Source organism: Toxotes jaculatrix, chromosome 22 (assembly GCF_017976425.1).
Source record: "Toxotes jaculatrix isolate fToxJac2 chromosome 22, fToxJac2.pri, whole genome shotgun sequence".
Lineage (NCBI taxonomy): Eukaryota > Metazoa > Chordata > Actinopteri > Toxotidae > Toxotes > Toxotes jaculatrix.
In genome coordinates, this window is record NC_054415.1 from 6960253 (window position 1) to 6986387 (window position 26135).

Sequence of the window (26135 nt, forward strand, 5' to 3'; positions counted from 1 at the left end):
ACGTGCCTGCAGGGGGAAGGGGGAAGTTTGACGGTGTGTATGTTTGTTTACGTGCACGTCCGGGGCAAGCGTGTGGTGATAGGCAGGCTTTGTGTACGGCTGTCGCAGGGGTGGGGGCGTCACATCAAACGTGGCCCGGGGCAAGGCAATATCACACGAAACACAATGAACGGGCGCGACACAAAGAGAAATGAAATCAAAAAGACGCTGTGTTAATGCATTACTGGCTTGGTGTGGTGCAAGACTGCCGCAGTTATTGAGATATATTCACACTTCACCTCCCAGATGACCACTGGGGCACTCCGACTCATCCACTGCCAACACACACACGACAGAGAGGCAATAAAAAAAAAAAAAAAAGACAGAGGGCGAGGACGTAAAAGTCTAGTGCTTGGGAGACATGCAGAGGAATATGGGGGGCATGGTAACACATCTATAGCTGGAAAATTGTTGTTTTCATCATTTATTCATAGGGAATGTGATTGAATCTGGATTAGGTTCTGTGATTCTAAAGCAGTGGTTCGCCGAGGACACACACACACACACCCACAAAGAGTATACACACATTTAGACAGACAGCTGAGGATCTGCTGCATATATGAACACTATATCCTGTACATTCTCTAGTCGGCAGTCTCACTACAAACGTTCAGAACACGTATTCCAGATGTGGCTACATATGGAGCTGTAATGAAGTCTTTAGATGAAGCATTGGATTAATTGAAGCATACGAGACATGCTTCAGTGGGGAAGGCAAGCAATTAAGTCCCTCTGCGTGTTTGCATGTGCATGTGAGGCATGTGAATATGCACCCATGTAGCTGTGTGCATGTGTGTAATGATATATGTCGGGTCCTTACAGGACTCGGGAGACATAAATTACAGATATTACAGATTAATTTCAAACCCATTAGAGATATGTGAGAGTGGATAGGTTACTGAATCATTACACATTTTATACAAATACTGCCGCTCTGATCTTTACTTACAGAAGATCTGGAAACCTGTCAGATATGTGAAATGCTGTAATATCTCAGAGGTAAAAATGTGTTTCATGTCAGTATGATCACATGGCCAGTATCGCCCAAAAAAAGTGCCAAATGCCGCAAATTTGCTAGCAGCCTCTGAACAAACTACAGAATCATTTGTAGTTGTGACTTTGTACTTTATTTAGTGCGTGGCCATTGTTATGCACTTGTCAACGGTGCATAGCTGGATTTAAAATGAACAATCAAACTCTTATTTCCAAGGCTGTGTTGGTGAGCATTTGAGTTAATAAGTATATTGACTTGAAGCAGACCGTTGAGAAAAAAGAGTTTAGGAAACTCCAAGTAGAGAGACTAAGAGACACACATGACTAAGCTTTAAGTGTTGAGTAATCCTGTAGCCAGAAGAACTCATCAACTCAATCTCTCATTTCTGACTCTTTTCCTCTCCCTCCCTCCCTACAGTAAGTTTAATTTGAAGAGAGAAAAAGTCCCTTTCCACACCGTCCCAATACATATTTTTCTAATTTCTTCCTTCAGAAATCTCTTAATGGCTTCTTCGCTGGACCCTGATGAAAACAATGACTTTTAACCTTCCTCTCCCTCCCCCCTTCCCTCCATCCATCTTTCCCCTCCCTCCATCACAGTCGACTTATTTCACTTTCTAAATGATTTCTTACTCCTTCAATCTCTTTGCAGCCATTCAGGCCCCGGCCTGGGCTTGTGGCCGGTGCTACGCATTGTGACAGGTGAAATGAAAGCCCAGAGAAATCTCATCTTCTTATAAACGCTCCGAGGCATTCATCCAGTCAAAAAAAATATTTTTTCCCCGTTCTTTCTGAGGCGCCGACAGATGGAAGAAGAAAAAAAAGTGAGCTGTTATTTGAAGACCGTTTGGGCTTTTCCTTTATCCACAGTTAATCAATGCTGTTCTTTTTGTGCTGGTGGGGGGCTGAGGAAGTACATTTTGCATACATTTACAGACTGTATGAGTGGCATTTCTTGTCAAAGAAAGAACTACAGCCTGCTCTGACATATCTTCTGTGCTTTAAGCAAAATACCTACAGAAGCCTAATTAATACTGTTATTTAAATAGTTTACCCTTGATAATCAGAATACCTTATATATACCTTTTTGCACATGTTACGGAGTAGTCTCGACAAATCAAAAGCAATTTACTGTTGCTATCTTGCTCCATCTCTTACCTTTTCCATTTTATCCAAACAATGTCGGCGAGGAGCTTGGGGTTAAAAAAGGAACAGTGCCAGACAAACAGGGCTGTCAGGCACTGCTGATTGAAACCTCAAGGTCACAGGCAGAGAAACAGAGCTCGGGAGAGACGGGAGAAGTAGGAACAGCATAGACTCTCCAGTGTCTGGCTGTGTAGCTCGCACACACTGATATTGTGTGTGTGTGTGTGTGTGTGTGTGTGTGTGTGTGTGTGTGTGTGTGTGTGTGTGTGTGTGTGCGCGCATGTGTGTGAATGTGTGACTGAGAGGTTTTCAAGGCCTCTCCCTGTTGGCGGATTCTGCAAAGTCACCCTGTTCTTTGCCTCTCGTCAATCTCTTCCTCTATCACTGTTTCCCTCTCCACATCCCTGTTATCTGCCTTTCGTTGCCTAAGTGTAACTTTTCGATCTGCTACACGCCCTTCCTACCTCTGCAGCACCTTTGTTTCTTCCCTCTCATGCTCTCCAGTCCAACTCTCCATCACCCCAAATCTATTCTTCACTGTGTGGTTGGGTCCTTCCACACCCCGTCCTCCGCCTTATCCAAACATGACCAAATCACCCTCTTCTCCTTCGATCTTGTCTGAATTCAGTTCCCACTCCAGGCAAAATACACACGTGTTTGCCATCTCTTCTTAATCTGTGTATTCATGTATCTGACTGCACGTACCCATTATTTCCGTCTGTTCAGTAAGCTGTAAGTGTCCATGTTTTCTATTGAGGTCTTGTCTTTTTTCTTAGTCAACCCATACACCTCTAGCCGTTCTCCGTCTTTTCATCCTTCCGCCCAACACTAACCTTAGTTCTGTGTTTGTGCCGCACTTTCCTCTCCTGCTTTATCTGACACACTGCAAACCCTGCCCAATTTCTTCTTCTTTCACTGGCACATTTTCCCTTTTCCCACTTTTATGTCAATACTTTTCACACCTTCTGCCCTGTCATTTCTTTTTCCCTCCCTTCATCTCACTATATGTCTACCCTTCTTCAGTCTTGCTGTTCTTCTGTACCCCGGCTCTCTCCATCATCAGCTCATCCCCCCATCCCCCTCCTCACCTTGTAATTCTCCACTCTTGCTGTAGAGTTCTCGCCTCTGCTCTCTCAGGTAGGCACTCATGCTGATGGCATGGGAAGATGATTCAAACCTACAAAACAAATAAAAACAAATAAAAGTGAGCACATGACACAACAATACAATACAATACACAAAGCTATAGGGAAAACAATACAGACTAAAGTAATGTTAAATACACTTTGGTCTTTTTGAGACATGTAAATTTATATGCAGAATAATTTACTATTATTTTTTGGATTATCATAGAGAAAAAGGTGTGGTGCTTACTTGAAGAGAGACTGCTTGGCACGCTGTGGTTTTTTCTTTGCAAAAAAGGCGGCAAACTCACTGCCAGTGCTGGCATAGGAGAGCTGAGCTGATGGCTCTGTGGCACTCCGGCTGTTCTTCACGTCAAGATACTCCATAAGCAGAACCTAAACAACACACAGAGAACTGCATCAAAGGCTTAAAAGGAGAAGAAGTATCGTAGTATTATCCCAGTGGGGATTTGGCCTTTAACTATGTGACACAGGTTTAATTTGCAAAGTGCCTAGAGTGATAGTGTTTCTGCCAATAATTTGAAAGGACAAGAAAAACCTAAGATGAGATTTCTCTGGGTTTTCATTTCACCCTTAAGCACGTCTATGTTGGTGAGACAGTTATTACAAACAAGTCAAAAGAATGGGTCACTGCAGTACTCAGCTCACTGTATGGACTCAGCACTGAGTGAAAACACAGCACAGTCTGTCTTTCCCTGTATTTCCCTTTTGTATCATTTTCAGATTCTCCGCAGTTATAGCTGTGGTCGTACAAACATTCATTCTCAATATTACCTTTCCAGGAAGATTTTGCTGAATTATACTTCTATTTTCGCATCACTTCTAATGTAAAATTGCAATTAAAAATGCCTTGTTCAACAGGCATACATATCTAGAATATCAGCTTGAGACACCCCAAGCAGTGGGTTTTATATTTATCATAACAGTGCAACAGCGTATTACAATTTATGGCAACATTTTATCTACAAAGCCAATCCTGGAAAACAAAAGAAAATCCAAACTCTGGAAATAGAAAGAGGCCACTGACATGGCTGGGTGCTTTTGATGAACACTGTTAAAATTCTTGTCCTCCATTTTCCTGATCCGTCTGCATGATCCATGGTGAAATCCATCAACGTCTTATCATGCTTCATAAAAATCTTATCAACTTCTAACAATAGCTGAGGACAAGCACATTGAAACTCTGGCCAGATAGAGAAAGTTAACTTCCTCTACTCTATCATTATATCTGCACATTCCCTCCGTTGCTTTCACTGGCTCTCATTTTTCAAAATCTCTTAGTGCCTCATCTCTCATTTCTCACATTTCTATTTTCTCTCTCTTGCTCTGTCTACCTCAGTTCATCGTTTCCTTTCTCTCCCACCCTTCCCCATTCTTCTCTCTGTGTGAATACATATGTTCTAAAATAGCCTCCCATATCTAATAGCTTCATAATTTAGTGGGGCCATTTAGCCTGTGTGTGTCTAATTCTGAGGCGCAGTGTGGGTCAGCCCAGAATGGGACAGGAGTAATGGTAGAGCAGATGGAGATCCATCCCGACCATAATGATGTAATTAACGCTGCGGAGAGCACCCCCCGTCATGCATGGGAAAGCCTTCACATGCTAGCACTGATATTAAATCAAGTGCACACACATGCACGTATTTTCAACTGCCATGAAAAAATGATGCAAAAGCATTTTTTTGATGTGTTGAAAGTAACTAGAAAAGTATTACTTATCAAGGACTGTCTCCTCAGTCCCTGATGTTTTATCTACAGTTAAATCTGTTTCAGAAACATCTACAGTCTACAAAATAAAGTTTCAAAAAACAGAAGCCATGCTGATATCAAAAGGAAGCTTGCGATCAAAAATCATCCCATTCCAGTTTAAGTGGATTGCAGTTGGAATTATATATTTAGGTATTAGTCTCTGTTTGGACTCAGAATAAGGAAATATAATCTCTATTAATATGGTCCCACTAATTCAAGAAATAAAGACAAATCTGGATAAGTGGAGATTGATAAACCTCACTAATTAATACTATTAAGATGGTTGTTGCTTCACAGTTTAAATACATCTCTATGATGATACAGATAAACATTTCTGAGGAAATCTTTGAGAACAGAAAAAAGCCAAGAATCAGTCTGAAAAAAACTGTTCAGCCATTAGAAAACTCTACATAGATTTTACTTTACACTCCTGAAATTGTTTAAAATGGAAAGAGGGACCCATGGTTCTCACGTTCAGTTACATGAAGGTGGGGTCACAGTACTTAGCCACAAATGTTTGTGTAAAGACACAAGTAAAACACGCACGTACAATCTTCCACCACACACGTAATTAGTCTGTAACACAGTTCCCCTCATCACAGGCAGTGCTGGAGGCCATATCACACACGCACTCTCCAACCAGCAACACCAGGGCTGCCACTTGCCACTAGCCTCATGCTGCAGCTAATCCTATCAGTGTATTAATTACTAATGATGAGCTGGTGGAGCGAAACCCCCACTTGCTTGCAAGCTAACGCCCAAGTAGACTTAATGAAATGCCAGCGCTGGGCTGATGAAGGGGCTCCGACCCTACTTAAATTGCATTAGCCCAGAGACAGAGTGAACTTTGGAGGCAATTAACTGGACTGCTAAGACCGAGAGAAAGATGGAGGGATGGGAGGCAGAAAGGAATACTGAAGGAGAGAAGGAAAGAAGGAGAGATAAAGGTGGGAAAGAGTCGTGGAGAATAGAAAGAGCAAAGGATTATGGATGGAGAATGAACAACAGAATGCTAAACTGAAAATGGGCATGGAAAGAGAGAAGCGAGGGAAAAGTGAGGAAATCGAAGTGGAAACATGAGACCAAACAACCTGTTGTTGTTGATTTAACACCTCTAAGTGAAGTTCAAAAAGATAGTTGCTTTCCCACCTCTACTTATGGGACCTCCTTCTAATTCTATAGTGGGCACAAGCCTTTAGCAGACAGGACTAACCAATCCACCTCCAATCAGCAGCAAACCACATTACAAAGCTAATAACTCACAAAAGTTTTTGTTAATGTCACCTTAAATGTTCTCAATTATTTCTTTATTCAATGTGTTAATTTCTATAACAAATCCAACGTTGGTCCTAACAAACTTATTTTGTTGCAAAACCAAACTACTGCGAATTTGTTTCTTTTCAGACAGGATGAAACTGACTAAATTTATATCAAACTTATTGTGCAATGTGCAAACTAATTATCAAGAATAACAATTTGAGAGGCTGAGCGCTTCATCTTTGTTTGTCAAAAAAGTGTCTTAGTGTCTTTTTATAAAGGACAAGAGAGTATTACAATAACAAAAGCATCACGGCAGGAGTTAGTCACTTTATTCTTGAGACATATTATCTTTAAGTTTTAATATGAGTACTGTCATGAGTCACCGTCATCTCCAGCTGTCAACTACTTTATTCAAGTACTGCCGAGGGACTTAATATTAACAAACTACAATCTACACATGATATAAGTAAACAAGAGTCACCCACACCACACTCCCCAGCATCTGTTCCACAAAAACAACCTAGTTGCCTAGCACTGAATGTTCCAAATATAGCAGGACACTGTGCATGAAAAGCTACAATCCCTATGTAACTCACATTAACCAATCACATTGCTAAGTAATCTATTGTACTAACTGTTGCACCATGAAAAACTTTACAGGTGGAAGAAGTTATGTCTCCAACCAGTAAAACAAAGTACTATAATGTTTTGGAATAATGTGCTGTAACTGCATTTCAATTGATACAAACCTTGTTCCAAAATCAATACACTTGATCAAATTTAATATAATCTAAGATATTAATTTGGTTTGATACAAAATATGTTTCTCCTGTATATGCAAGACTATGCCAGTGCCAGCTAATCACTAATCAAACAGTGGAGCAGCCTCTGGTAACTTTCCACACCTGCTAATATGACCTGAAGAATGATGAACAGCAGAATCACTGCAGTTGCTAATACAAAGAGTTGCCCCAGTGACTGCACCCCGAGCATCACAACAATGCAAAAATAGACACATCCACAAGTGATAAAAATAAACAAATTCAGTGGTCCACAATATTAACTGTAGACCAAAATGGGAGCCAGTTCTAATTTAGTAAAATCCTAGAGTATTCATAATGTCTGATGTACAGTAACTGGCTCTGCTATCTGTGCATGAGAAATGGGATTTCATGGAAATTAGGCAGATATAATGTTAACACACACTCTCTCCCCCTCTCTTTAAAATTGGCAGCAGCCAGCACCAGATGGAAACAAATTCATGTCTCTTACCACTTATCCTTCATTGTTTGAACAGTTCAGGTTGAAAATCTGGCATTTAAACATCAAAGCATCGTCTTAGCAACTTCTTCAGCATAGATGGATGTTGATAAGTTAGCCAATACACTATCTCCATTCTACATTAGTCCAGCGGACTTCCACTCAAAGGTTACAAAGTGTTGATGGAGAAATTGAGAGGAGTAAAGGAACTGCTTGAATTCACGAAAAATCAATATTCATGGGTCAATCTGTGAAACAGTGGATGGAAAAAGGTTTGGTATGTAAAGATGTGAGACATGGCAACTGGCTCTTCACACCAGATAATAAGACTAAGCTCAAGAGTTCATAACAACTCGAGTGTGTGTCTGTGTGTGTTTGTCTGTTTATGTGTATGAGTGGGCACGCATGCAAAACACATCTCTCTCAAGGGCTCCCCTGACAAAGACAATCATTTCCACATCTATTCAATGTAATTCCATCAACCAACCAACCTCGTGCTGCACTTGAGTGGCTTGGGTCTCACCCCAAAACTAAATCAGTCCACTGGGCTGAGAGCGAAGTTCTATTAAAAAGTGGAGAAAAGCTTCATGGAAGTCTGCCTTTGTAATTCATTACCAGCACTCCCATTTATTTCTTCCTAACGAAATGTCCTGATATCACCCTTTGTGCTTGGAGAAAGTGTATACTCATCCTCCATTCCGTCCATTAGGGCCCAAACACCAACAAATCAGAGCAATTAAGAGAGCGTCACTCAAAGCTTTGCAGGTGAGCACTTGTCATTGGGTAAACTCGAGAGTAAACAATTGGCGAAAATTAAAGAAATAAATATCACTTCATCTGCTCTTTCCTTGCTCCCATCCTCTCCTTCTTATTAAGTCATCTTAAAAGCAGCCGAGAGAACAATCTCAGCACTTTGTTCCTTTCTCAAGGCTTATTGAAATCGGCTGTTTTCCCACTAAATCCCCTGGCTGGTGTCTTGTCACAAAACATATTGACTGATATCCCTTGCTGCTAGTTTGAAGTTAAAGCCCAAAGTGTCCTTGGCCGTCAAAGAAAGGTTTCTGTATACATCCAGTATTGATTGTGTTCCAGAAACTTCAATAACCTTCACAAGTTTGGACAGAGCTTCAACCACAACTACTCCCGCAGCACTGAACTACCGCTAACCAGTGGGGGTTCCCACCTGGAGTGGGCCGCATCAAGTCAATCTTTTGAAGGCTATCTTGTTGACAGGGGAAAGGAAAATGTGCCTGTGTGTTCACTGAAATCCATTTTATTTCTCTCTGTGTCCTTGCTGTGTCCCCCAACATTTATATGTGTGCTTATTGTTTCAAATAAAAAGGAAAGAGGAATAATAGACTTGTTTCTATGGATACTATCCTTTAAAAAATACACTTTTTTTCATTTCCATTTCTCTGAGAGTCAAAATAGCAAAGTATACGTTGCAAGGGCAATGACTGCTGCATACTTTAACTCAATAGTAAAAGAAACGACAAAATATATTAAATATTCCTAAATATAGAGCCCTGAAAATATTACTGTTCACCATAATTGGTTTATTTGATGTGTGAATTTGAACATTATGGTAACCTTTAAGTTAAAAGTCAGTTTTCTCTGTATTTCTGCTCACTGAGACTGTAGTCTTTATCAGCTTAATTCTTTTCATCGTAGCTCCACAGTAAACAAAGATAAGCATGTTATTTAGTGATATATAAAACCTTTGGGTTTACTTTATTTGCCATCACAGCAGCACCTCCCATCTCGGAGAGTATGTGAGAATAGCTCTGAATTCTCTGATTTGATACGCGTGCTGTACACATAAAAACACCTGGCGATTGCTTTCGCATTACAAAATCTATCCCCAAAGCCAAACCACGCTGATGATCTTCCAAGTTGTACAACTGCATGAAACTCATCTGTGATGCTTTTTATTTAATCTTGAAGCCAGAACAGCGTTTACAGCGCAGTCATGAAGTGTATCAACAAGTCAAGGAAATTATTGCAAAAACATCCATCATGATTTGATTAAGTCTCTGGTGATTTTGATGTAGTAGATGTAAGTGGGGTGTGGGGTGGAGCTGTGAGAGATGAGACTGTGCAACACCATGGAGATGGCAGACTTCAATGCGCTCCAGCGATATGTAAATATGACAGCGCTTTGGAGGGCAGAATAAATGTGACACATTGATTAAAATGTTGGACGAGAACAACGTAGCGATGTGTGCGCTTCATATCTAATTAAAAGAGATCATTGTCTTCTGGCTACTCTTTGGCAGTTCAATTCGCCTCGTTTTCACTCTGCTGATGAGCTGAGAGAAGGCGGTGCATATTTAAGCCACCTGTATATTTAAATATCTTTGGCACAAACATAACACCCCCTTTGTCTTGGTTAATCTCCCTCGCTCTCTTCAAGAGAGGGGAGCAGGAATGTGATCAGGAATACATAAAAACAGGAAAAGAATATTAGAAAATTCCGTCAGAAATAGATGGAAGAAGTGTGTTATATCACCAAAGCCCCCCAAAAAAACTGTATCAAAGAGAGAAAGGATTTTACTTCTTCGTGCTTCAAATCAAATTCTAAAGCAAGGACAAATACCTAAACATCAGTCCTATCAATTTGTTTTTTTAAAATGTGAATCTTTATGCAGGACCCACATCAAAGAAGCTCAGCCCGTTACTCGCTATATCTCTAGGTACAGTAGAATATGCACAAGTTCAAGTTCTCCGGTCAAGTATCTATGATCTAGAAATCAGTTGTTACAGAAGGCCGACAGTAAACATCCATCCATATTTTTGAATGCAGGCTCAGAGTTCCTTGTCTGCAGTGAGGAAGCCACTCATTAAAAGTGTGATTTGCACTCTGGTCACACACTCGCAGAAGACAATGGACATGGCAAGCAGTCACCCAGCCACAAATCCTTGCAGAATGCGCAAATGGCGAGCTAATTAACAAACTCATACACCTCAAACTGAACGGCAGACAAGGTCAAAGGGTGATGGATGTCAGTAGCCAGAGACACTCTGTGCCAAATATACAGGAAATATGACTCCCGCTAGGCAGTCTTAATGAAGAATGCATGGAGAGGTTTATGAACTGTGATCTTTCATGAACTATGTTACCCAATTACCTGATAACGTATTGTGACTTCTGTCTTGTTAACGATTCAAAGGAAACTTGTGGATTTTCTCACTTGGCAGATAATGTTGTTTAGACTAACATTTTAACTTGCAGAACATCACATTAAACTTGCCTGGCTGACAGGCTCTCTTAATTGTGTGATGGTGTTATACTGTATTCACTGAAGAGCAAGGAGAGGTGTATTAAACATTTATGGATATACACACAAATTCCAGTCGCTCTGATTTCTTAGAAAAAAACGGATTGCTTTGAAGAACAAATAGTTTGTGATGGGAAGGGGGAAAAAAAGGCAGTCACAGATAGTGAGTACTGAAGGCATGTGGTGGTGCACACTTAGAAATGTAAATTCAGTAATGGTGTGAATAATCAATAGATATACTCGCATGCATTCTACTGAAAGCCACTGGAAAAATTGTGAAGTGGAATTAAAACACTCCTTCCAACATCAATACCACTGATTACCATCCAGTCTTTTATGCTTTGAATCAATACTTCTGCACTGAAATAAACAACAAGTGGGAGCATCTCCAGCATTTCTGTACAGGGATTAAAACCAATACACGAATCCTTAAAGGCTTGTTTACCTACTCCCATTCTAAGCCCACTGGTCCTCAGTCACGTATTAATGAACAGCGTCTCTCAGCCAAGGCCTTGTAACTGGGTGCACCCTGTGTTTCTGTCTGCTCATGCATCTGTCTGCTGGTATGTCATGTGGAAAGGTCAACCTGGTTTCTCCACCTCTCAAAGTGGGGAAAAAAAAATAAAACCTACCAAGAGGTTTCTGTACATGTCACCGATGTGAACTGCAATAAGTAAGACAGGCAGGGATTCAAATGATTTAACTGTAAAAGACATTCGTCCTTGTACGTGGCAAAAACGGTAGACAGAAGTTTAAACAAGTTTCAACAGTCTCAATGAAAATAAAATGATTTCCTACTTTGACACACTGCAATCGCTACAAATAAATTACTTGCCTCTGTTTAAACTGAATCAACAAGATGCTCAAGTTGAGGGCTTTTATACTGCTGAAGCAGAATCGACGCCGTAGGTACAGTGCAGCCGCGTATCCGATGCAAAAGTAAAAGCATTTATAAGCTCCAACACCTGCACGATCCACTCAGTTTCAGACGCCATCGTTTGAGGAACATGAAGAAACTCAGCACAGTGGCACAGAAACCTCACAGCCAACTAGAATTTTGGCAGTATAGTTTGAGAGCGACGCAGCGTAGACTATGTGTCGCTGCTACACAGAAGAGTAAAGCCTTCAGCCTTTTACATTGCCCATGTGTCAGGCAATAGTGAACTAGTTTTTTGAAAAAAACAAAGTTACAGTAGTTTGTTTGAAATGAAGAAAACAAATTCAAGAGAGAAACAAGATGAGGGACTAACAAAGATCATAACCAAATTCTGACCAATGCTGAGTAGGTTCCTGCCCCTTTGTGGGTGTTAAGACGTGAGATAAGAACTGGCTCGGTATCCAATAATATTTAACAGAGGAGCAGTGGGAGCAGTAGGAATTTAATTTCTCTCATTGCTGATATGTGACTCTCTAAGACAGAGTGGGCTAAACGAAGGGGGTGAAAGGGAGTGTGGGAGTTGTGAGAGAAAAAGAAAGCAAGATAATGAGATTAAGAAGGAAATTACAAGGAGTAAGAAGGGTACGCACAAGGTATTGGGAAGCTGAGAGACTGTAATACAGAGGCAGCAGGAATGATGCTGAAGAAGGGAGGAAGGAGCAAGGGAAATGGAAATGAAGAGTGGGAGAGAACAACAAACCAACAGGCAAGACATGAGAAAAATGGCAAGGGGGAGGGAGGGATGGACGAGGGGCCTTCATATTGATACAATCGGTCAGGAAATAATAACACGAGTGAGTGAATAAGAAAACCTCATTTCACGTAATGAGTATTCTAATCAAGAGATTACATTATCTCACATCGCAGAGACAGGGGAGAGTGGAGTCCCTGGCAACTGGGTGTTGGCAGTCGTCGCATGCTGGGGAATGGCTTAATGCTTTCTGTGACTGCACTGGTACAGCAGAGCTATTACAGTACATGCCTATGCACATTCACACCCTCGGAAACACACACACACATACACCTAAACACTCCTGTATTTATGCGTTCAAGCATGCCAGCTGGAAAAAAAAAAACCTGAAGTTATTGGAAGAAGATGAGCCATATTGCATGAGCTAGAAATAGATAGGCTTTCAGTTTAACTGGGCAACAGCATTCTGTCATTTTATTTACTTTTATCATCTGTAAAAGTACTGTTAAAAAAAAAACATTTAATTACTGATCTCACTGTCGATAGCCATGGCAACAAACAGGTTAGCCCTCTGAGAAAATTTGTTTCCCGCCCTAAAAAGTTAAGATCTTATTTATCTTGTATATTTATATACTGTGCATCTAAGTGACTGATGACAAGTTGCTCATCCTCTTTAACAAAAATAGACTCTAAAACAAGTTAGGGTGTGGTTATACACACGAGGCGGGTTTCAGAAAAATGTCATAAAATTAAATTACACAACCCCTAGCGAAGGATCATCAGGGAGAATGCTGTTTTCTTTGGTATGAACACGCACAGGGAGACAGACACACAAACACTGATCGTTTTGAGAGCAACGACTGCCACAGATTTTCCTCAGAGATTCACCATAGGTCAGCTCAACAGCTGCTCATCCCCTCCGCCAATCAAACAGAAGCAGGGAGCAAGAACCCAGCATAAATACACGCCAATTAAAGAACCTAAAATTAATCCAAGCAATCAAGCTTCCCCTGTCTTTTTCCCTTGCAACTTCTTGCTGACAGATTGAACGCCATCCATCACATCGCTGCCAGTTTCTCAAATGATTAATTTACTATAAGAGAAGGTGAATTAAATCACTCTTGTATAAGAAAAGGGTGGGAAATAAATCAAAGATGAACAAATCTCCATGGCAGCGAATGAAAAATAAAAGCCTGGGGGTATGCCTGTGAGGCAGGACAAAACAAACAACTCTGAGTTCACCATGAAAGCATCTTGTTAGCAGGTGCAGTGCTACAATATGGGCCCATAACATAAGTAGGTAGAGTTTTGCTCACAGAAGGATAAATTTACTATGATCAACTGGACTGAAAGACATGGCAAACCCTGTGTTTCCCCCACAGAGATCACTTAAATGTAATTTATATGTAATTTGATCTCTGTAGGTGTTAAAAGCTGTTTAAAGCTTAATTTTTGATCACTAGGATTTGATTTTTTGTGCTATACTACTTTAAACTATACTGAGCACATATATAAATGATCTGGGGACATTTGGTTCATCAGTGTTGATCAAAACTGACCTGCAGCACTGTCTGGATTTTGGCAGAGACGTCCGCCTGCTCGTAGAGCTTGATGCCCTCTTCGTGGGCCCCGCCCGGGCACTGCACCGCAATCTGCTGCAGGTGGGCCAGCACCACACTGTGAGCCTGAGCCACTGCCTTGAACTTATCAAAAAGAAGCTCCAGCAGTTCCAGCAGCAACCTGCAGAGGGAGCCAGAGAGAGCAGAAAGGGAGGGAGAAAATGAGAAACACAAGGGACAGAGAGAAGGAGATTGGGTAGAAAAGACACGGGGAAGAGAGGGAAAAGGAGGGAAATCAAGAGAAGTTATGAGAAATGAGTCATGATAATATTCAATAGAGATAAAACAAAAATGTGTTATGTTTTTGGAATAAAAATGAATTCTGAAATGCAACACGTATTATGTAAGCCTTTTACATGGTCTTTTTCTCTCACAATCTAATACAGGAGCTAAGAAACACAACAAGGACTACATTCACTCGACACTTTATTAATAAAGAAAATCAACTGGCCTTGAGCCACCAAGGAATTCAGCTTCTGCTTGAATATTAGAGGGAAGGGAAAATTAGTCTTAGCACTGGGTGATATTGCTGGTGCCAGCGAACACACCAGTTAACAGACTTTTTTTTTTTTGTATCACCAATAATGACCATAAAAAGTCTACACACCCAACAGTATTGCAGCAGTTAACAACCACTTTCTGCGCTCCTTCATGTTTGTCTTACCTCCAAATTCATGATATCCATTAAAACAGTAATACTGACGCCTGATGCCTCTGATTATAAGCTAATGTATCATGGTAAGCAGCATCCAAATACCCTTTTTTCCTAACATAATTTTATAACAACACAGTCTCTGCACTTGCATAAAAAAATATAGCATTACTGGTATGTACTCTCTATGTGAGGAGATTATTGTGTATCTCAGCTTCTGTTTGCCCTTAAATTTACCATTACCTCTTAACTGCTACCAGGAGAATGTATATATGCACAGATCCAATCTTCTAAAAGATGAAATTGTTCCTATTACAGTGTCTTTACCTACATAATAAAAGGTAAATAATATGAAATTAAAAAGTAAAACTTTAAAATAAGCCCGATAAATCCAACCTATAATTTGAGGTAAAGTAGACTAAAGGCAAAACTAAAGCTGCCCGAAAGAAAAGGAGAGAGAGAATGGATGAAGCAACACATGATCTATCCAAAAACGACTACTGAGTGCATTTCACATAACTAATTAGGTATTGCAGTTCCCTTTTTCATTTGCAGTTCAGCAGCTACTCACAGATATTTTACCTGCAGTAATAACCCAGCACCTGGGCTGGCTATTGTAAAAGTAGCGAGGTGCCCAACCTGGACTCAAATGAGCAGCTACTCTCATTAGCTCTAAATGGCTCTGGCTGAAGAAGAGAGTGCAGGCAAAACCAAACTGACCTTCCACTTGATCTGAGTGCTGCACTGTGGATTGGAAACTCACAGTTGCCTCATCTACGCTAATGCTTTCATACAGACTTTGCTATAGCTGCTTTCTGCACAAGGACAAAGCTTTCAAAGTAAAGAGGGAACACAGGTTACATTAGTTGAGTCTGAATGAGTACCCAGTGCACCCATCCCAGTGAGTGCCCACTTTATTTTAGTGGAGATATTACAGTTGATATAAAAACAGTCACACTGTTTATCTAACACAGGTCTTTTAGTACCCTCCTCTGGCATTTAATCTGGGTTTTATTTAATTGGTAGTAAGTGAAACCACTATTTTGGTTTTTTGGTTTTTAAAAACAAAAAAAAACAAAAAAAAAGTTTAAAAGTAAAAAAAAAAAAACAATACTGTCAGTCTGAAGACCCTGATGGACCCGGATTTGTAGAAATCCATCCTTTTTGGGAAACTGCACCATTATGTAATTTTATAAACTCACAAGCTGTGCAAATCTTAAATATTATACATATTTTGAAAATGGCAAAGCTCAAATTCTTGAACTTTTGCTGCCCAGAGACTTCATCAGTGTTCTCTAACCTGGGACCTGTATCTCACCCAATTAGCCTCAGATCTAACAGAAGCTTTCCTGCACCTTCCTAATCAGCTTTTCTGCTGATTTAATTAAGAAAAAAAAATCTGAGGCAAGTTGGGTGCTTAACTAATAAATGAGTCAAAAAAGACCAGTAGACCAGTTATAATAGCCTGAAGTACAAGTAACCAGAATTAAAATTTAGGCTCTAAACCAGAAAAGCTGTGACTGCAGAAAATAAACTGTCTTCTATTATGTATAGTCAAAAGCACCTGAGCCCATACCTCATTAATGCCAAGTCAATACAAATTACCACCAATTTAAATGCTGCGAGAAAAGAAAGCATGATAAAAGTTTTGGGAAGTGTCCAAGGTTTCCTGGAAAGGTATAAGGATAATGTAGAGGCAAGATGGATGTTTCACTAGGGGGCATTTTGGTTGGCTGTCTGTCACTACACTGGCAGTAGCAGCGAGTAAATGTTATTAATGGAGAGGAAAGCAGGCACAAATCACTATGAGCTATAACTCAGTGAACGGGAGATGTTCATGAGACGAAGAGGGGAGCTGTGAAATGCCAATGAGTGAGGGAATCTCTCTCTCTCTCTCTCTCTCTCTCTCTCTCTCTCTCTCTCTCTCTCATGCATAAACATGAAGGACCGACAAGAAAAAGGACACATAGTGAACACCAGCCTTCAGAAATGGACAAACAATATATGATCATGTACACCTGCATGAAGGTGGACGCACAAAATTCACAGCTCTGACCTTGTAACCTCATCTTTGGTTCAATTTCTAAATGCACTCCAACCACATCTCCCACCTCACCCCTCACACACACACACACATATTTATACAAAGAGTAGACAGCCCAGTCCCTCTCATTATCTCCCTGTGGAGGCCGTCCTAATCCATATTGTCTGTTCTTTGAGACCTCACTTCTCATTTCCCCTCAGGATCGAAGCTGACACACACATGGCTGATGAACAGTCAGGAGAGACAGCAGGGAGCGCACACAGGGATGTACAGGCCCAGACTGACGGGCAGACAGTACACCTGTGTGTGAGTGTGTGTATGTGTGTGTTTCATTATGGGAGGAAAACGATAGTGCCCACATTAGATTATCATTAGGTTGGTTGACAGCCAAAAATAATTAAATTACTATAAACAGGGGTCTACAGAGTATTTAAAGTATCATGTTGAAGCATTAAATGTGCCAGGTCATCCTCATCAGACTTTTCCAGTGACCACTCTACTGAACAAGCAGGAAAAAAACAGTACATTACAGACAAGCTATCAGTATTGTGATCAATCAGGTTTTCTTGTTTTTACATAGGATTTAAAATACTTAGCCTTTTATCTTGTTGTTCTTTGGTTATTCAAGTGCTCCTTCACTTTAAATCAGCTCTCTTTCTGATTAGATTAGATTCAGAATCTCCTATTTACCAAAAACAAAGAAAAGAGAAGGCTCTGTTTTTATAATGCAAAATGAAAAAGGAATATGAGTCCAACAAGCCTGATTTGATGTAAATTAAACTGGACTACTCTCAGATCAGTGGTGCATGCTAATAACTTTGGTGCATGGAACCTGTGGGAACCTGTATGGAGGAGCTTTATGAAAGTTAGATCTAGTGAAAGTTACTGGAAATGAAAATGCACTTTCAAAGTGGCTGATCACAGAGGACATGAATGAGAATATAAACCTCCAAGAGCGAGCCACAGACCACTGTATACGCTGTAAAGTGCTTAAGTGTTGCCTGCTAGTCTGCAGTGCTATAAAATATAGTGTGCAATAATGCAAGACCATTGTTCCCTACAAGTGGTACACTGGTTGGAGTTTCCATAGCAACAAGCCTTGACTTTAAATTGAAGTGAACATAGGCAGGACTAGGTGTGTATGTATCCGAATACAAACACACACACACACACACACACACACACAAACCTCAAAGTGTTCACGTAAATGCAATTCAGCACGCTCTGACACAAATACAGCATTAAGCGCTCCCATACAAACGCACACGCAGGCAAACTTAAAACAATCTGTAAGGAGTAGAGCTGGGAATGAGCTACACGGTGGCCTATTACATTGAGGTCAGATGAGATTCAGCAGGCAACAGGAGAAGGAAGGCAGACGAGGCCAGAGAGAACATCCCTGACAGAAAACAAGACGTTCCTCTTAAATGGTTCAGGATCAGTGGACTGAGACCTGTGCTTCCCAAGTCTGCTCACTGTATGTGTATGTCTGCAGGAGCTGACGTGACTGCTTTTAAAAAGTAGCAGTCCTCTATGGCAGGTGTGAAATTGTTTGTGTGTGTGTGTGTGTATGGGCGTGTTTAACCATGACTTGTCTAGGTTTAAAGCAGCAGAGTATCTGTTTTCATGGTCTGAGGCAGGCGTGTCTCCGGTCCTAGCCTTTACTGTGTTTCATACCTGGTTGACTGTCTGACTATGAACACCCTGGGAATGCATTCAAAACATGTTCTCTACTGCCTTCACAGTCAACTCTTAATATACCTAAAACACCCACTGCACGTAACAGCAAAAATGACTGGTGACTAATCCAATCCATATTAGTATTTATAAACAGCTGTCTAGTGTTAATGAGAATCTGCAGGGAATGTTGAGGTATTCCTGTCAAGAAATGATAAGTTAATGCACAGAATTTTACCATCCACTGGAGAGTGTGGCCACCTTTTACATAATGACACAGGGGAATTGATTCTAATGGGAATACTACAACTACAGAAGAATAAGAAAGCAGGCTGCTTTAATAAAACTCTTGTGCATAGATTTAATGCTGCAGGGATTACAAATGACAGCTTTATTAAGGTCTTTTATCAGTGGTAACAACAGTAGCTTCCTACTGCTGTTTATACTGATCATTTTTGGAAACATAGCTAGTGCTACTTATTATCTTCTGTCAGGCAAATATTATCATTTCAAAAAGATGGCTTTCATCTTTCCACGGAAGCGTTTATAGTTTCCTCTTCATGGCTATCTATTTACTGCATCCCCCTTCCTTTCGTCATTTACCATTTATTATTAACCTTCAGTTTTCTCAATTTATTTCACTGATCTTTAGCAGCTCACTCTCAGGAGATTGTTCGCCACTCCCAGGAAGTCATGATTTTTCAACATAGTGCCTTCCTCACCCTCCATACATCCATACTTTACCTGGGCTGGCTCTCCTGGGCCAGGCTTTCTCCTCTCTGGTAAGCATGGTCTGCTATCTGAGTGGTGGACCTCTTAACGATCTGCTTCAGTTCAGGTTCCAGCCGCTCCATTATGGCTTTGATGGTCTCTGGGATTTTCTTCAACTTGGCCAGAGCCTGAAGAAGAAGGACAACACAAATAATTTACTTGAAGCAAAAACATCACATAGACACTGAAGTAACAGCAGAAAACACAAAGGCTGTAATATTATTGAATATTATTCACAATTAACAGAGTGTAGTTACACTATAATGTTCATGTACAGTATGTACCTTGATGAGGATACCCATGAACTCAGCACTATTCTCCTCTGGATCCACTTCAGGAAGATCAGCTTGGTTTAGCTCTCGCACATCCTGCTGGAGCTCGCGCACTGAACAAGTAATATACACACACAGATTAGCACACACAAAAAGTGGTTATAGAATATTTACAAGCACACAAATCCAATTATTGCAGTACTGGAAAAATGTGAAGTGACAATGATAAACAATCCCTACATTGCTTTGCCTCTAGTTCCAAACTGTTGTTTCAGTCATGGTGTTTTGAGTATCCTATTGCCATATCATTTATATGGCGAACATAAAACGAGCACTGCGTTTTCTTTGGCACACTGTAGAACCCTGAAAATGTTCTATATCTATTCAGCAATTTCCCAAAACAGATACTTACCGTATACAGAATACAAACCATACCAGCTTTTTATTAATGTAACACACTAAAACCAATAAAATTACAGTTTTTACTATATTAATACAATACATCTATTTTAAATGCACACACCTGCACGTACCCTGTTATCCTCCCCCCTCATGCTCTCACCATATGACTTAGCCACATTAGCGGCTAAATTGAGAGTGGCAGCGTGGAGTGATGCTCTAATTTCCATTAGATGGGGCCTCCCAATTCCCCATCAAAGCACGTTAAGAGAGTTAATGTTTATGGCAAGTTAATGGACTTTGGGTGTATTTCCTCTTTTCCCCATTCCAACTGTAGTTTGTGTAATAATTATGACAATTACTAGCTACAAATGAGGTGCTCTAATGCTATTAGACAAAATGGCAAGCTAGGCCACTGATGGAAGCTGGCTGCTGTGTCGTGACCACAGTTGTTAGCATGACGTTGTATAGGCACTTACCGCCTGGTGGTAGATAATTGCCAGTGTTTTCTTTGCGTAATGTGGGGAAAACTGTGGTTTAGCTTTTACTTTTAGGCCTACAGGGTGGGTGAATTGAATGGATATTTATTATATATTAGTGGTAATTCGTACATTTATGTGTGTGCTTGTGTGTTTGAGGTTATGGCACACACATACATGCGGATGTGTCGAGCTGAGTGAATAAAAAGAGGTGGAGTAAATGATAGATAACCAAAATGGGAGGTCTAGCTGACAAACGCTCTCAATGGGGGCAGAACCAAACACAATGGAGACAAAGACAGAGACAGAGAACAACATAGAGAACCCCAACAGTTTCACTTAACAACCACTGGATGGCACAGAAATGTTGGCGGCACTGTACCTTTCACATAAGCCTTTCTTGTCAGGAGCCAATCATATGCTTATGCTGCTAACGTGTCCCTGCCACGTTAGTAAGGTCGTAGCAGCAATAAGCTAACATGTCTGCGGATGCTGGGTGGTATGTACAGTATGGTGTATGACTGCCTGGTATCCACACAGCTAAAAACACCATGGTGAGTCACTAATTTAGAATGCCAAGAGTGGGTGGTGAAAAAAGTACCAGGCTTAATATAAAAACTCAGAAGCACCAAGGGAACACCAAGTTATTGCAGGATTAACTTTTTTCATTATCTTCTTGTTTGCGTTCCTCTGTGCCCTGCCTGGAAGGAATGCAGTGCTGACTCTACGCCCCTACAGCCAAAAGAGAATTCTTACATTGCCGAATACAGTTAGAGTCTGCATTATCAGTCCCTGTTAAAAGCGCTGGTTACCGGTTTGAGCGTAATGAATGCTGTTCCCCTGCTGTGATGACAGAGACACTGGGTGACTAATGGTACAGATAGTGTGGACAAGATGATTATAATTTTAGCGAGGAAGATGTATACTGTATGATCATAGTTGAAGATGTTATGACATATACCGCATGGAAAGAAATGTCGGTGTATATGTGTGTGTGCAAAGTTGTATGTGCAATGAGGCATCAGTGGTGTGCTTAGTCCTTTGTACTAGAGTGGATCAGCCATTTGGATCGGCCATTTTTGTGTGTATTCAACAACAGTGTGTGTGTGTGTGTGAGAGAGAAGGCAATACACACCCATAATGATATGCAAATGGATGTAAGCCAGAGTGATGCTAATGACTTCATTATCACTAAGAATATCAGCACAGTGAAAATAAAATTGACAACTGAAATCCACACACTTTGCTACACACAGAGACCCACAACACTACTTTGTTGATATGTTCATCTCTATAACACCCCCTTTTTTTTTTTTTTACAACCCCATCTAATATGATCGAAGCACTGTACCACTGCTGGATCCAGGTGTGCTGAACTGTGATGAATCCAAAAGCTTGCGGGGAGTGGACAGGCTGCTCACATCCAACACAGGCATTGGAGATGTGTCTTTGGCAGTAGAGCTGTGAAGAGAATAAAATCCAGGGATTATCAAAATAAAATAAATCATGTTATTACATATCATGCTCTCTGTCTCATATAAATCCTGATATTGCAATTGCATGAGAGGAAAGTCACTCCTAAAATTCTGGAGTAATAGCTTCTTATACACATACAAAAGTTTAGTATGCACTAACAGAAACATACCCACTAACCTGCCCTTCCCTAACAAAAACAATCTACTGTTATAACAAAAAGCCTAGAATCTCTGGGTGGGATTGGTGCTGGTTTCCAATGAGCCATTTATCAAGCCTTAAGCCGGAGGTGGAAGCAATCCAGGTCCTTTAAGTTGGGCGGTATAAACACAGTGTGCCTGCTAAGTGAGTGGGGTGTATGGAGGCTGGCTTGTTGTTAGAGACGACCCAATACAGGGAGGCCAGGACCTGTCACTGGCTGACCCTCAGTAATAAATCACTGTACCTCACCAACCCACCGCCACCATAATTACTGCACCCCACACACAGACACACACACAGACACACACACGTGTAAAAGTGCAAACAACACTTAAGCTGAATGTCTTACACAGAACACAAGAGCATCAACAGCGTGGCTGAAGCCACTGTGCAGCATTAGCCCCAATAAGTTACATGGCCGCTTCATGAAACTAAGAAACTGTCTCTTAGGTCACGGAGGCAAAGCTTAAGTTATTCTCCTAGTGGCTGCAAAGCTTACTTCATTATTTGAGGCACCACTGGTGTCAAACAGCAACCATGCATGTTACATTTATTTTACAGTCATTTTATTTATTTACTGCTAGTAATTGGCAGCTTACATTGTCTAAACCAAACTACGATGTTTGTATTTTGGTGTTTTCTGATGTCCTTACTGTAGCACCTATCATGGCTGAATGCATGCCTCCTAATTCCCTATGAGCGAATTAGTGTTGTTTGCCTCTACAGCAAATGATGTGGGGTGTTTTTTGTCTGTTTCTTTGGAACTTCAGAGCACAAAGTACAAACATAAAGAAGCAAAGCAACAAGTTTTACAAGGTCTAATTGTTTTTGTCAGTAATTGGCTTGGTTTCCATACAGTAAATAATTGGCAAGTTGCACTTAGTTGTCTCAGCAATGGAATAACTTATAATGAAGGCACATCTATAGAGTTTTAAACTTCGCAAAGAAGCAAGGATATAGTTCTGTTGACTAAATAATCGGCAAACAATAAAGGCTTTTTGTACCCGGACTCAAACAAACTGATTAAAAGATGTATTTTTATGATAGGCTATTTCTTTTTTCAACTTCAATTCCTATGTCTCTCTCAACCTTCTATTTTGTATGTTAGTGATAACAATGTAAGCAAATGAAATAAAAACTGTTTTTTATGTTTCCTGTGTGGACCCACAAAAGAATAGCTACAGCTTTGCTGAAGCTAATAGGGATGTTTGTAAATGAAATGTGATGAAATGCCCCTCCTTACAGTAGCTTAAAGTTAGACTGTTAAGTCAGTTTTTGACCACTAGTCGTGCTACTGCGCAAAATACTGTGAAGAATTCAATGTGTAGTTACATTTCTAGGAAGGTGCACGTCAGGGTACAGCATTGGCTACGGCGCTACACCTACACCATACCTAATGCATCAGCTCTACACTGAATATAAACTGGTCTTATGTCGCAGCACAAACACAAGAAATAATGACACACAGCTCACAATTTTTTCAGAAACCACGCGAATTCCTGATGACACTGAAGAGCTATTTCCACATTTCTTTCATTCTTGTGAAGACATCTGGACAACTGGTAACAACCTAAGAAACATAAGAAACCACTTCTTACCCTGGAAGGCGAGCAGCATTTTTGTCCTTGTTCTTGTGTCCAAGGCGACTTGTGGACTTGATGTAGAGGTGTCGGTGCAGCTCATCAATGAGCACAAGGTGGATGTTGAGCTTCTTGCTGTGGAGCTCCAACCGCAGATCTCCAAGCCCCTCCACCTGCAACAAGGGCCCTTCCAAGGACTCCACGGCTGACACCTGCATATGACAACATTTTATTTTAACTGAGTTATGAAATTCTGTTGTGCTTCTGTTTGGTACACAAACACAAATCTCCACACAAGAAATATAGACAAATAGCAGACTTCTAAAAGGCCCAACCATCAACTCCATGAGGGATATAGACAGAGTAGTATTTCACCAGGAAATTAAATTTCTCATCCCACTTGCCTATGGCCAGTGCTCCTATGTTTGTGACTTATCTGCCCACACTAACCAAATGGAAAATGACTGTCATGGCAGTCAAACTGTCCTGCTCAAGATCACTGCATTTAAAACTACACCTTCTACTTCCGGTGTAAAACGAGAAGCAAAGTTGTTTTCAAAGAGACTCACATGCACACCAACCAATGCCTTATTTACCCCCTTCTTTTCCTATTCCCTAAGTATTCCACACTTCATGACACCTGTACATGAAGCTCCTTTTATGTCTATCTCCAACTCAAAGACAGTGAGCAATTGTGAAACTTCACTCCATGTTTACAATGAGATCAACAACCACAATGGCAATAATTTTGAATTAATCCATATTATTATGGATAATAATTATTTACAATGTACAAAGAATATATTTTACTTCAAAAACCGATCTACAGTCTCCTCATGCGTTCCTGAGTCATGCTCTTTATTTCTCCATCTTCACTCAGTCTGCCTCTCTTCTTCCCCCTTTCCTCACTGATCTTTTCATTAGCAGGAGCAACAGTGGTTGTGGCACATTTGCAAATTAAAGAATCTTTATGCCATTAAATAAAATGTCCCTGTCGGTATGTGTGTATTTATGAGCATGTATGTGCTTTTCTGTGTGTATTACAAGAGCACTAATGGCCAGATGATAGCGCTGTGAAGAATATTTGCACGGCCAGGGCAGGCCAGAAGGGAATGGGGTAGTGAGGTGGGGGGGGGCAAGGGGCATGGGTCAAGTGTGTGTTGATGCAAATGAGAGCCGCATTAGTGACGAGATGAGCTAATGTGCTGTATGATCAGCCCCCTTTGGCTTAATAGAATAACTCGGCATGCCTGCAAGGCTTTGCATGTTCCATGCAAGTCTGTGTGTACACACCTCTCAGATGTGTCTGTGTATGATTATGTGTGTGTGTGATTGTATGACTGTACATCATTTAACGCTTATGTGTCTGTGTGTGGAGGGATATCTCATTACCATTGGGCTGGGATGACAGAGGGAGGCTGGTTAACATCATTAGGGGGCCAGGCCTGTCAGTGTAATGAGGAATATGAAGCCTCTAGTGAATTTGCTTGGGATAAATGAAGAAAGGGACAAAGAGGAAAAGGAGAAGAGAAGAGTTTGTTACTAAAGAAACAAGGGGATGGGAGGAAATAGGAGAGGGGAGGAGAGGGGAGGAGAGGAGAGTTTTTCTGGAACCAAAGCCAGTCTTGTTTTAACCAACCCCATAGGGTTTAAGGCTGCCATTCAACAGCAGACAGAGAGCATAGTCTTAATTCTAATTGTCAACCCTTAGAGATAAGCCTCACATGAACACATGCACAAACAATGTTATAGAGAGGAAGTGACAGTGAAGAGGAGAGAGAGATACAGAGACTAGTAAATTTATCCCTGGTGTATCTGTAAGCAGAAAACAATACAACTTTTGTGAAGGAAGGTAGGAAAGAATAAAGGAAGGAAGGAAGGAATCTGATGGATGAGTGCTGTGAGTGACAACGTGATGGGAATAAACACATCAGGGACTCCCTGAGAGGTGACACAGGCAGTATGATGTTACAGCAGAGAGATGCAGACAGTGTGTCCGTGTGTCCTGAGAGTGTATATCAGCACGGAAATGCAGGAAACACTGCACAGTCTCTCGTAATTTCATATAAATTTAATTCTCACATTCCGTCTGTCTTGGAAATAAATATGGAATGGCTGGTTGAATCATTCACATACCAAATATGTCATTTGAGGAAACTCATTTTGCCATTTTATAATCATCACTAATATCCTCTACTTTGGCTCAAGTGAGGATTATTTAAAGTGGACTTTTCACACATTATTTATTCATGAATTGCACAAACATGTCACCAAAGCAAAAGGTAGAACGAATGCATCCAACAGCATTTTGATAGCTGAAGGCACATAAAATATGCTTTAAAGTCTGCCTTCTACATACCAATGAAAATGCACCATTCTGATCAAGTAAAGCACATTTGAAGTTTGCAAGACAGAGGCGACGCGTCCAACTGACTTTGAACTTTCCACAACCTTTCAAAGCACGATGAAC

At 40.7% G+C, this 26135-nt stretch overlaps 1 protein-coding gene across 2 annotated transcripts in view; it reads right to left on the reverse strand.

Annotated features, from left to right (window-relative positions):
• Nucleotides 1-26135, reverse strand: part of exoc4 (exocyst complex component 4) — a 102367-nt gene that overhangs the window by 72445 nt on the left and 3787 nt on the right. For both annotated transcript variants that reach the window (XM_041030346.1, XM_041030347.1), the window contains exons 4-10: nt 23684-23877; nt 21763-21872; nt 19546-19646; nt 19235-19389; nt 14058-14238; nt 3553-3698; nt 3267-3355 (exon numbers count right to left, since the gene is read on the reverse strand). In XM_041030346.1, coding sequence (XP_040886280.1) covers nt 3267-3355; nt 3553-3698; nt 14058-14238; nt 19235-19389; nt 19546-19646; nt 21763-21872; nt 23684-23877 — 976 coding nt within the window. The remainder of the gene's footprint in view (nt 1-3266; nt 3356-3552; nt 3699-14057; nt 14239-19234; nt 19390-19545; nt 19647-21762; nt 21873-23683; nt 23878-26135) is intronic.